This window comes from Ranitomeya variabilis, chromosome 2 (assembly GCF_051348905.1).
Source record: "Ranitomeya variabilis isolate aRanVar5 chromosome 2, aRanVar5.hap1, whole genome shotgun sequence".
NCBI classification, from domain to species: Eukaryota; Metazoa; Chordata; class Amphibia; order Anura; family Dendrobatidae; genus Ranitomeya; species Ranitomeya variabilis.
The window spans coordinates 634719175-634731936 of NC_135233.1; the positions used below are offsets into that span (position 1 = coordinate 634719175).

The 12762-nt window shown below is 45.8% G+C and overlaps 1 protein-coding gene across 1 annotated transcript in view; it reads left to right on the top strand.

Moving 5' to 3' along the window:
• The window catches only part of KMO (kynurenine 3-monooxygenase), a 705013-nt gene that overhangs the window by 426624 nt on the left and 265627 nt on the right, over positions 1–12762 (top strand). The window contains exon 7 of the mRNA XM_077292788.1: positions 12116–12281. Coding sequence (XP_077148903.1) covers positions 12116–12281 — 166 coding nt within the window. The remainder of the gene's footprint in view (positions 1–12115; positions 12282–12762) is intronic.

The window sequence follows — 12762 nt, forward strand, 5'->3', positions numbered from 1 at the left end:
GTCCACATCACCCGGGACGAAGTGGAGCCCTGCCTGTGTGGAGACGCGCGAAGTCCTTCCTGAAGCCGGGGGATGTGGTAACGTATCGCCGGCACCTAAAGGGGAGCAGCTGGTGGGCCCAGTGTTATGGTTCTCAATGGCAAGAGAACATAGCCCAGCATACATATGAACTAGCTCTTGGAAGGATGGAAACTTAAACTGACCATGAACTAAACCTGCTGCACAACTAACAGTAGCCGGGTAGCGTGCCTACGTTTTATCCCTAGACGCTCAGCGCCAGCCGGAGGACTAACTAATCCTGGCAGAGGAAAATACAGTCCTGGCTCACCTCTAGAGAAATTTCCCCGAAAGGCAGACAGAGGCCCCCACATATATTGGCGGTGATTTTAGATGAAAATGACAAACGTAGTATGAAAATAGGTTTAGCAAAATCGAGGTCCGCTTACTAGATAGCAGGAAGACAGAAAGGGCACTTTCATGGTCAGCTGAAAACCCTATCAAAATACCATCCTGAAATTACTTTAAGACTCTAGTATTAACTCATAACATCAGAGTGGCAATTTCAGATCACAAGAGCTTTCCAGACACAGAAACGAAACTGCAGCTGTGAACTGGAACAAAATGCAAAAAACAAACAAGGACAAAAGTCCGACTTAGCTGGGAGTTGTCTAGAAGCAGGAACATGCACAGAAAGGCTTCTGATTACAATGTTGACCGGCATGGAAGTGACAGAGGAGCAAGGTTAAATAGCGACTCCCACATCCTGATGGGAACAGGTGAACAGAGGGGATGATGCACACAAGTTCAATTCCACCAGTGGCCACCGGGGGAGCCCAAAATCCAATTTCACAACAGTACCCCCCCCTCAAGGAGGGGGCACCGAACCCTCACCAGAACCACCAGGGCGATCAGGATGAGCCCTATGAAAGGCACGGACCAGATCGGAGGCATGAACATCAGAGGCAGTCACCCAAGAATTATCCTCCTGACCGTATCCCTTCCATTTGACCAGATACTGGAGTTTCCGTCTGGAAACACGAGAGTCCAAGATTTTTTCCACAACGTACTCCAACTCGCCCTCAACCAACACCGGAGCAGGAGGTAAGGGCAACAACAATCCACTAGCCCGAGAACAACAAGGCTTGGCCCGAGCACAAACGTCACAAGACTGCACAAAGCCTCGTACATCTCGTGACAGGGAAGGCCACCAGAAGGACCTTGCCACCAAATCCCTGGTACCAAAGATTCCAGGATGACCTGCCAACGCAGAAGAATGAACCTCAGAAATGACTTTACTGGTCCAATCATCAGGAACAAACAGTCTACCAGGTGGGCAACGATCAGGTCTATCCGCCTGAAACTCCTGCAAGGCCCGCCGCAGGTCTGGAGAAACGGCAGACAATATCACTCCATCCTTAAGGATACCTGTAGGTTCAGAATTACCAGGGGAGTCAGGCTCAAAACTCCTAGAAAGGGCATCCGCCTTAACATTCTTAGAACCCGGTAGGTATGACACGACAAAATTAAACCGAGAGAAAAACAACGACCAGCGCGCCTGTCTAGGATTCAGGCGTCTGGCGGACTCAAGATAAATTAAATTTTTGTGGTCGGTCAATACCACCACCTGATGTCTAGCCCCCTCAAGCCAATGACGCCACTCCTCAAAAGCCCACTTCATGGCCAAAAGCTCCCGATTCCCAATATCATAATTCCGCTCGGCGGGCGAAAATTTACGAGAAAAAAAAGCACAAGGTTTCATCACGGAGCAGTCGGAACTTCTCTGCGACAAAACCGCCCCAGCTCCGATTTCAGAAGCGTCGACCTCAACCTGAAAAGGAAGAGCAACATCAGGCTGACGCAACACAGGGGCGGAAGAAAAGCGGCGCTTAAGCTCCCGAAAGGCCTCCACAGCAGCAGGGGACCAATCAGCAACATCAGCACCCTTCTTAGTCAAATCAGTCAATGGTTTAACAACATCAGAAAAACCAGCAATAAATCGACGATAAAAGTTAGCAAAGCCCAAAAATTTCTGAAGACTCTTAAGAGAAGAGGGTTGCGTCCAATCACAAATAGCCTGAACCTTGACAGGATCCATCTCGATGGAAGAGGGGGAAAAAATATATCCCAAGAAGGAAATCTTTTGAACCCCAAAAACGCACTTAGAACCCTTCACACACAAGGAATTAGACCGCAAAACCTGAAAAACCCTCCTGACCTGCTGGACATGAGAGTCCCAGTCATCCGAAAAAATCAGAATATCATCCAGATACACAATCATAAATTTATCCAAATAATCACGGAAAATGTCATGCATAAAGGACTGAAAGACTGAAGGGGCATTTGAAAGGCCAAAAGGCATCACCAAATACTCAAAGTGGCCCTCGGGCGTATTAAATGCGGTTGTCCACTCATCCCCCTGCTTAATTCGCACCAAATTATACGCCCCACGGAGATCTATCTTAGAGAACCACTTGGCCCCCTTTATGCGAGCAAACAAATCAGTCAGCAGTGGCAACGGATATTGATATTTAACCGTGATTTTATTCAAAAGCCGATAATCAATACACGGCCTCAAAGAGCCATCTTTCTTAGACACAAAGAAAAAACCGGCTCCTAAGGGAGATGACGAAGGACGAATATGTCCCTTTTCCAAGGACTCCTTTATATATTCTCGCATAGCAGCATGTTCAGGCACAGACAGATTAAATAAACGACCCTTAGGGTATTTACTACCCGGAATCAAATCTATGGCACAATCGCACTCCCGGTGCGGAGGTAATGAACCAAGCTTAGGTTCTTCAAAAATGTCACGATAGTCAGACAAGAATTCAGGAATCTCAGAGGGAATAGATGATGAAATGGAAACCAAAGGTACGTCCCCATGCATCCCCTTACATCCCCAGCTTAACACAGACATAGCTTTCCAGTCGAGGACTGGGTTATGAGATTGCAGCCATGGCAATCCAAGCACCAACACATCATGTAGATTATACAGCACAAGAAAGCGAATAATCTCCTGATGATCCGGATTAATTCGCATAGTAACTTGTGTCCAGTATTGTGGTTTATTACTAGCCAATGGGGTGGAGTCAATCCCCTTCAGAGGTATAGGAGTTTCAAGAGGCTCTAAATCATACCCACAGCGTTTGGCAAAGGACCAATCCATAAGACTCAAAGCGGCGCCAGAGTCGACATAGGCGTCCGCGGTAATAGATGATAAAGAACAAATCAGGGTCACAGATAGAATAAACTTAGACTGAAAAGTGCCAATTGAAACTGACTTATCAAGCTTCTTAGTGCGCTTAGAGCATGCTGATATAACATGAGTTGAATCACCACAATAAAAGCACAACCCATTTTTTCGTCTAAAATTCTGCCGTTCGCTTCTGGACAGAATTCTATCACATTGCATATTCTCTGGCGTCTTCTCAGTAGACACCGCCAAATGGTCGCCAAAATGGTGCACAGGTTTGCGCTCCCGCAGACGTCTATCGATCTGGATAGCCATTGTCATGGACTCATTCAGACCCGCAGGCACAGGGAACCCCACCATAACATCCTTAATGGCATCAGAGAGACCCTCTCTGAAATTCGCCGCCAGGGCGCACTCATTCCACTGAGTAAGCACAGACCATTTACGGAATTTTTGGCAGTATATTTCAACTTCATCTTGCCCCTGATAGGGACATCAAGGCTTTTTCCGCCTGAAGCTCTAAATGAGGTTCCTCATAAAGCAACCCCAAGGCCAGAAAAAACGCATCCACATTGAGCAACGCAGGATCCCCTGGAGCCAATGCAAAAGCCCAATCTTGAGGGTCGCCCCAGAGCAAGGAAATCACAATCCTGACCTGCTGTGCAGGATCTCCAGCAGAGCGAGATTTCAGGGACAAAAACAACTTGCAATTATTTTTGAAATTTTGAAAGCAAGATCTTTTCCCCGAGAAAAATTCAGGCAAAGGAATTCTAGGTTCAGATATAGGAACATGAACAACAAAATCTTGTAAATTTTGAACTTTCGTGGTGAGATTATTCAAACCTGCAGCTAAACTCTGAATATCCATTTTAAACAGGTGAACACAGAGCCATTCCAGGATTAGAAGGAGAGAGAGAGAGGAAGGCTGCAATATAGGCAGACTTGCAAGTGATTCAATTGAAAGCACACTCAGAACTGAAGGAAAAAAAAAAAAAAAATTTTCAGCAGACTTCTTTTTTCTCTCCTTTCTCTGCCAATTAATTTAACCCTTTGTAGGCCGGTCAAACTGTTATGGTTCTCAATGGCAAGAGAACATAGCCCAGCATACATATGAACTAGCTCTTGGAAGGATGGAAACTTAAACTGACCATGAACTAAACCTGCCGCACAACTAACAGTAGCCGGGTAGCGTGCCTACGTTTTATCCCTAGACGCTCAGCGCCAGCCGGAGGACTAACTAATCCTGGCAGAGGAAAATACAGTCCTGGCTCACCTCTAGAGAAATTTCCCCGAAAGGCAGACAGAGGCCCCCACATATATTGGCGGTGATTTTAGATGAAAATGACAAACGTAGTATGAAAATAGGTTTAGCAAAATCGAGGTCCGCTTACTAGATAGCAGGAAGACAGAAAGGGCACTTTCATGGTCAGCTGAAAACCCTATCAAAATACCATCCTGAAATTACTTTAAGACTCTAGTATTAACTCATAACATCAGAGTGGCAATTTCAGATCACAAGAGCTTTCCAGACACAGAAACGAAACTGCAGCTGTGAACTGGAACAAAATGCAAAAAACAAACAAGGACAAAAGTCCGACTTAGCTGGGAGTTGTCTAGAAGCAGGAACATGCACAGAAAGGCTTCTGATTACAATGTTGACCGGCATGGAAGTGACAGAGGAGCAAGGTTAAATAGCGACTCCCACATCCTGATGGGAACAGGTGAACAGAGGGGATGATGCACACAAGTTCAATTCCACCAGTGGCCACCGGGGGAGCCCAAAATCCAATTTCACAACAGCCCAGGATATGCAGTGCTGCACGGCCGTTCTAGCGGTATCCCGAACCGAGGGGGAGGAGCTTGCCGCTGAAGCCGCTGCTGCAGCCTCCGCCGCCGCCAGCATTATCCATCGACCCACGCAGACACTCATCGCAGCGCACGACCTGGTCGTGCAGAAGACCCGAACCCACGGGGTACACCTGGCCGCGGGAGTAAACTTGGTGTCCAGCCTGTCTGGGCCACAGAGGGCCACCTGCCAGGTAAAGCCTCGGTGGGGGCTACCAGAAACTGAGTAATGAGTAAGCAAAAATGCTTTATTAATTGTAAATAGTTCATTGTTTTCTGCTGTTATGCTGCTAAAACCCGTCCAGGGTTTACTCTTAAAGGGATCCCTTTGTTGACCCGGGATCCCTATTGCCTTTTGTTTGTTTTCTACTTTTTGCCTCAGTTATCAAGAGACTGCCGAATCATGGACGGTGAATGATTCAAAAACTGATGTTGTAAATAGTTTGCACCTTCTTAAAGGTGCTCTCTACTGGTTTTATAAAAGAAAGGACTCTTTGCGAAGAAACTGTTCCTGGAAGCAGTACCGGAGTCCTTGCTGCATACGGACTTGCAGCTTGAGAAGTTGCACTACCTCATAGAGACTTGGTCCCCTCTTAAAGGGGATGTTCATCGATAGCACTTAAGGAATGATGATGCTTTAAAAGAAGAAGTAATAATGCTGATATGTAAAAGTTAAATGTAACAAGCTAGTTAATTGTAAGAAATGTTTAATAATGTTGATAGAAGAATGAGGACAGAAAGTGAACCCGTACGGGGTTAGTCAGTGAGTCCTCCTAGGAGCCATACAGAGATGGCTCAGTAATCCTGAACTGAAAGATGGATGATATGTTCTATACTGTGTATAGTAGTAGAAAGTCAGTAGGCCCGGGCAGAAAGGGGCGGTCCTGTAACAGAAAGGAGAGGCAGTAGGCCTGGAGCAGTTAGGACAGGCGGTCCTGCAGATGTAAAGAAGGAGAATGCATAAAAGTTGATTAGCCTTATAATGTGTTATAAGAAGGTCTTTAGTGGATTCAGCGAGTACGTCCTTAAAGGCAAAGTTAAATTATTGTTCAAAGAATTTGCACTTAGTAGAATACCCGGTTGGGTAAGAAAAGTTATTCATAGCAAGGTTATTTAAAGTATTTAACTATGTTTGTAACGTTCAAGTGTCCTCACCTCCCATAAAGGGAAGCTCTGTTAAAAAGTTTGCTTGTACTTGCATTTTCAAAAATTGTATGTCTTTTTGCTGACATGTATTGTTGTTTTCTTCTCAGTCCAGGAGTACTGGATTTAACCGGGGGGGAGTGCAGCGCCCCAGAGTCCTGGTCGTTGCAGTACTGATGCTCCGCCGCTAAGGGGGGCTATGGTACGTCTGATGGCACTGAAGGAGTTCATCTGACCAGGTATCACAGACACCAATACACTTCACAGTCTGGCCTCCAGGGGGAGCTAAGGGTTCTATGTATTAGGCCACTCCTCACAATCTGATAAAACTGGGGGTTAGGCAGGAAGTTAGATCAGAGAAAGCTGACTGGGTTGGAACCAGGCAACACCTTGTGGCAGAGGGTGTTGTAGGGGAAGATTCAGAGGGGTCCCTGTCAGGGGTGGGATCCTGACAGAGGCCTAGCAACCAGAAAGAACGTTACGGGACCGCGGCTGCACGATATAGCGGCGGTACCCTAAGAAAGGACAAGAAGCGAGGTTTATTGTGCTGAGTGAGAAACGAGATCAACGCAACAAGGAGAATACCAGTAGGAGTTGTGCTGTAAGACGAGGCAACATCCTATTGAGGCGCATAACCGGTGGCCGGAACGCCGAGGAAGTATAGAGCTCCAAGCCAAACTTCAAACCTACGGCAGGACAGTCAGTCAGAGGCGGGCTGTCTCACCCAATTGACCTAGGAAGACACAGGGGGGTAACAACAGGAGTGGGGTGACGCTAGAGTCCCGGAAGAGCTCCGAGCCTCCCCGTCATACGGGTGCGTCCTAACCATAAGATCTGGGGGACGTGGAAGAACATCAGAATCGAGTTGTGAGGGAACACGAGAAACAGACACAACAGTTGTGGGGTACTATCCCGTAAGCACAGCAGGGGAGGACCACAACACACAAGCGCTAGAAGGTAGGCACAGATTTCCACCTGCAAAGGGAACTCTGGAGGTGCCATCGGACTGGCCGGACTTGCACAGCCTGGTTAACCGTATTCCGGACTGAGGACCCTGAAGCCTTCAGTAAAGAGGTAAAGAGACTGCAACCTGGTGTCCTCGTTATTTACTGCGACCTGCACTTCACCGCACCATAACATCATCACCATACCCACACCTAATATTTGGGCGCCCCTCAGCAGGGTCACGGACCGGGTCTAGCCACCGTGACAACCCCAGAACAGAGACTCAGAGGCCCGGTACTGGGTACCCCTCGGCCCTGCGACAGTGGGGGCGCTGCATATTTGTCTATGATTGAGGCCACTAGAGTTAATTCATTTGAATATTGATATGCTTTACTTCATATGGGTTCTTAATATCATGGTTTTAAATTATTTCATATATATGAATTGTTAACTATTTCAGATGGCATAAACTTCCAAAGACGCACATAATTAACCCCTTCCCGACATTTGCAGAATTTATACGTCATGGTCAGGAAGTACTTCCGATGCAGTGTATGTATACGACATGGCGACCTCCCGTGCACAGGAGTATGTGCGTGGGCAAACGCCACTGGGTGTCAGCTGATTCAGACACCTGACACCCAGCACTCGGTGCCAGAACTGGTGCCCGCACTGCTCTTGGCACTTTAGCCAGCTAAATGCTACGTTCGATATCAATCGCAGCATTTAGCAGTCAGGTAAAGGGAAGGATTCCCCTCTACTCTCCGATCAAAGCCCATGTGACGTCATCGTGAGGGGCTGATCATTTCCATGGTGACCCAATGTAGTCATGATGACATCCGCATCACCAGAGCTAGCAAAGTTGCTAGATCATGCTCAGAAAATGAGCTAGCAAGTTTGTCTGTCAGTGCAGCTCTGACAGTTTGTTAAGCATAGAAAAGCTCCTGTTTTGATATGCTTTACAAGCAATAAGGCTGCAAAAAGTGTAAGTCCTCCATCTTGTCCTGCAAAAAACAAGCTGCCATACAGCTGTATCAGCAAAAAAAAATGTTAAAAGTAGTGCTGAGCGATACCGTCCGATACTTGAAAGTATCGGTATCGGATAGTATCGGCCGATGCCCGAAAAGTATCGGATATCGCCGATACCGATACCCGATACCAATACAAGTCAATGGGACACCAAGTATCGGAAGGTATCCTGATGGTTCCCAGGGTCTGAAGGAGAGGAAACTCTCCTTCAGGCCCTGGGATCCATATTAATGTGTAAAATAAAGAATTAAAATAAAAAATATTGATATACTCACCTGTCCGGAGACCCCTGCACCTTACAGCTGTTAACCGGCAGCCTGCTTTGCTTAAAATGAGCGCGTTCAGGACCTTCCATGACGTCACGGCTTCTGATTGGTAGCGTGCCGCTCATGTGACCGCCACGCGACCAATCACAAGCCGCGACGTCATTTTCAGGTCCTAAATTCCTAGAATGAGGAGTTTAGGGCCTGAGAATGACGTCGCGGCTTGTGATTGGTCGCGTGGCGGTCACATGAGCGGCACGCGACCAATCAGAAGCCGTGACGTCATGGAAGGTCCTAAACGCGCTCATTTTAAGCAAAGCAGGCTGTCGGTTAACAGCGGTAAGGTGCAGGGGCCTCCGGAGAGGTGAGTATATCCATATTTATTATTTTAATTCTTTATTTTACACATTAATTTGGTTCCGATACCGATTCCCGATACCACAAAAGTATCGGATCTCGGTATCGGAATTCCGATATCGCAAATATCGGCCGATACCCGATACTTGCGGTATCGGAATGCTCAACACTAGTTAAAAGTTATAGCTCTCAGAATGAAGCAATGCAAAAATAATTATTTTTTCTATAAAACTTTTTATTTTATAAAAGCGCCAAAACCTAAAGATATAAATGTGGTATCACTGTAATCGTACTGACCCGAACAATAAAGCGGTTTAAATAATTTCCTGACTTGCTGGTTTTTATTCATTCTGCCTCAAAAAAAATGGGAAGAGAAACCAATGAAAAAATGTCATGTGACCGAAAATGGTACCAATAAAACTCGTCTTGCAAAAAACAAGACCTTATCACCTCCTCAAACAAAAGGGTGAAAAAACAGAGATATAGAACCAATATGGTAAAAATGTATAAATTTATTTCATAATATTAAAAGTACATATAAAAAAGGGGAAAGAAAAACAGAACAATACAAAAAAACCCTAGTGCAGTTATTGGAGTGGGCTTTAAATACAGAATATTGAATAGACATAATAATACAAAAGGTATATCCCATACCACATGGCCTACATATATTTGCACACATGCATTCAAAAGGTTAGATGGGCAAGAAGGAAATGGGATAAAACAAATATCCTATAACAATGTAAAATCCATACCCAATAGTATCCTGCTAGCTCCAACGCACGTTTCGCCTGGACATGGCTTTTTCAAGGAGTCTGTTTTGGAATGCAGACTTTGATAGAATGGTCTGCTGAAGTTATGTTGCGTTTGCAGAGCCCCTGATGTACCTAAACAGTAGAAACCCCCCACAAGTGACCCCATTTTGGAAACTAGACCCCCAAGGAACTTATCTAGATGTGTGGTGAGCACTTTGAACGCCCAAGTGCTTCACAGAAGTTTATAATGCAGTCATGAAAATAAAAAATCTTTTTTTTTCACAAAAATGATTTTTTTAGCCCCCAACTTTTTTTTTTGTCCAACTAGTACTTAGTACGCTGATGCCCCATATGTGGGGGTAAACCACTGTTTGGGCACTTGGCAGAGCTCAGAAGGGAGAGATCACCATCTGACTTTTTGAGCGCAAAATTGGCTGTCTCGTTTGGAGACCCCCTGATGTACCGAGAATTGGGGGGTTTCAACTGTTTAACACCAACCCTAATCCCAACACACCCCTAACCCTAATCCCAAACCGATCCATATTCCTAATCACAACCCTAACCCCAAAACAACCCTAACCCTAATCCCAACCCTAACCATAACCCTAATCAAAACCCTAAACCCAGCACACCCCTAATCCTAATCTCAACCCTAACCTCAAACCTAACCCTAATCCCAATACACCCCTAGTCCCAACCCTAACCCTAATCCCAAACCTAACCCTAATCCCAAACGTAACCCTAATGCCAACCCTAACGCCAACCCAAACCCTAATCCCAACCCTAATCCTAACTCTAACCCTAACTTTAGCCCCAACCCTAGCCCTAACCCTAAATTTAGCCCCAACCTTAACCCTAGCCCTAACCCTAACCCTAACTTTAGCCTAACCCTAACCCTAGCCCTAACCCTAGCTCCATCCCTAACCCTAACTTTAGCCCCAACCCTAGCCCTAACCCTAACCCTAGCCCTAACCCTAATTGGAAAATGGAAATACATACATTTTTTTATTTTATTTTTTCCTAACTAAGGGGGTGATAAAGGGAGGGTTATTTACTTTTTTTTATTTTGATCACTGTGATAGGATCTCACAGTGACCTAAATAAAACAAGAGGAAGAATCTTCCTCTGCCGGCCGTCAGATCATGGCGGGCACACTGCGCATTCGCCCACCATTTTCTTCACGGAGGAACATGCCGGCGGCCAGGAGAAGAAGCAGGAGGACCCAGGGACACCAGTAAGTATAACAGGGTCCCGATACCCCTATTTCTCTGTTCTCTGATGTGCGATCACATCAGGGGACAGAGAATAACACACCGCTTTTTTTTGGTGGTCGCCGGTAAATAACCGTAAAAACCAACCCCGATCATGTTCTTTGTGGCCTCGGCTACCCCCGGCAGCCGAGACGCCAAAGATCTTCCGGGTGCCGGCCGGCGGGCGCACTGCGCATGCGCCTGCTGTTTTTTTTTGCCGGAAGAAGAACCATGTGGAGCACCGGGGGAGACGGGTGAGTATCGGGGGGCGATCGGGGACCCCATTTCTCTATCCTCTGAGGTGCGATCACATCGGAGGACAGAGAAATTAATTGGCAAATCGTTTTTTTTTTTGCGACTGCCCGTAAACGGTTAATTACCGGTGATCGCAACTCGGGGGTCGGTAAAAACCGAACCGAATCATGTTCTCTGGGGTCCCGGCTACCCCTGACAACCGAGACCCCAGAGAAAATCCAACTCTGGGGGGCGATATACACTTTTTCCACAGCGCCGTTAATTAATTGGTTTAAGTACCCTTAACTGCCACCGTTAAAAGGCGTATCGGCGGTCGTTTAGGGGTTAATCTTTATTTTCAGTTTTGTGTTAATGATATGCTTGTGCCATAAGGTGGGCCTGGATGGGGTGGTCTGTATGTCATGCTCTGATTAGGTATTCATAATGCAGACTGCTGACAGGTCTCTAATTCCTTACTGACCTGCCCCCTAGTTTGCATAATGAATACCAGCACATACTGAATAAAAATGTAAAAAAACCTTCTGCAGGCAGGTGTCAGCTGTGGCACCTGCACTGCAGCATAATCGCATGTTTAGTTTGCACTTAATCCCTTTTGCTTATTTAATTGAGCGAGGAAAAAAAAGTCAATTTGAAAATGGTGTCTGCCACGCCTGCGCAGTAGCAGCTATTGGTATGTATAGAGATATGATAGCTGCTATTGCGCAGGTGCCGGTGGCGACATCTTGCTGGAGAAGAAAAAAAATAATTCCTCCTCCAAGATGCGCCGCTCGCGCCTGCGCAGTAGCAGCTCTCCGAGATTGCTAAGAGGGATCAGTAACCTATCAGCAGTCGGCATTATGAATACCTAATCAGAGCACCATATGCAACCCCCCCTCCAAGGCCACCTTAGGGCATGAACATATTAGCACAAAGCTGAAAAAACAGATTGAGAAACAACCACAAGAAGGATTTCAACCAAGGTATCATTTTATTCACTGTGTGTAGGCTACTGTTTACAATCCTGCTGACAGGATCCCTTTAACAACAGCATGCATCCTAATGTATAGTTTTTCACTGATTGTCATTGTTTGTGTTTCTTAGGAATCAGGGATCTGTAAAGCAGACACATGCCGATTTGATAGTGGGATGTGATGGAGCCTTCTCATCTGTAAGAAAACAATTCCTGAAAAAAATACGTTTCAATTACAGCCATGTATATATTCCACATGGATACAAGGAATTGACAATTCCTCCTAAAAACGGAGAGGTATGTTTTAAAATACTAAAGAGTTAATAGATTTTAAACTAATCTTAAAGGTTTATTCTCAACTTGGCATGTTATCACCTCTCCACAAAATAGGTGAAAACTTGCTGATTGTTGGAATCCCCACAGATCTGTAGAACGAGGCTCTGAAATGCCTGGAGGAATGAAAGGTGTGCCACTGCTCCATTCATTGTCTAATAGTGGGTGACCCTGTGGCAGGTGCTTAATAATTCGTGAAAGTAGGAGGAGAAAGTTACAATCTGAAGTCTTAATAAATAATAATAATATCTTCATTTATATAGCGCCAATGTAACACCCCAGGTAACCGGTTGTTACAGTCATGTTGCCTTCCTTTCGAGGAGGGCGATATCATGCTTGGAGGCAAGGAGGATTCTCTTTACCAGGTAAGCACCTACGGACAACACATTCTGAATCCAGGTCAGAAGGGGGAGCTCAGGACCTGGATTCAGGGGAGAATCCTTCC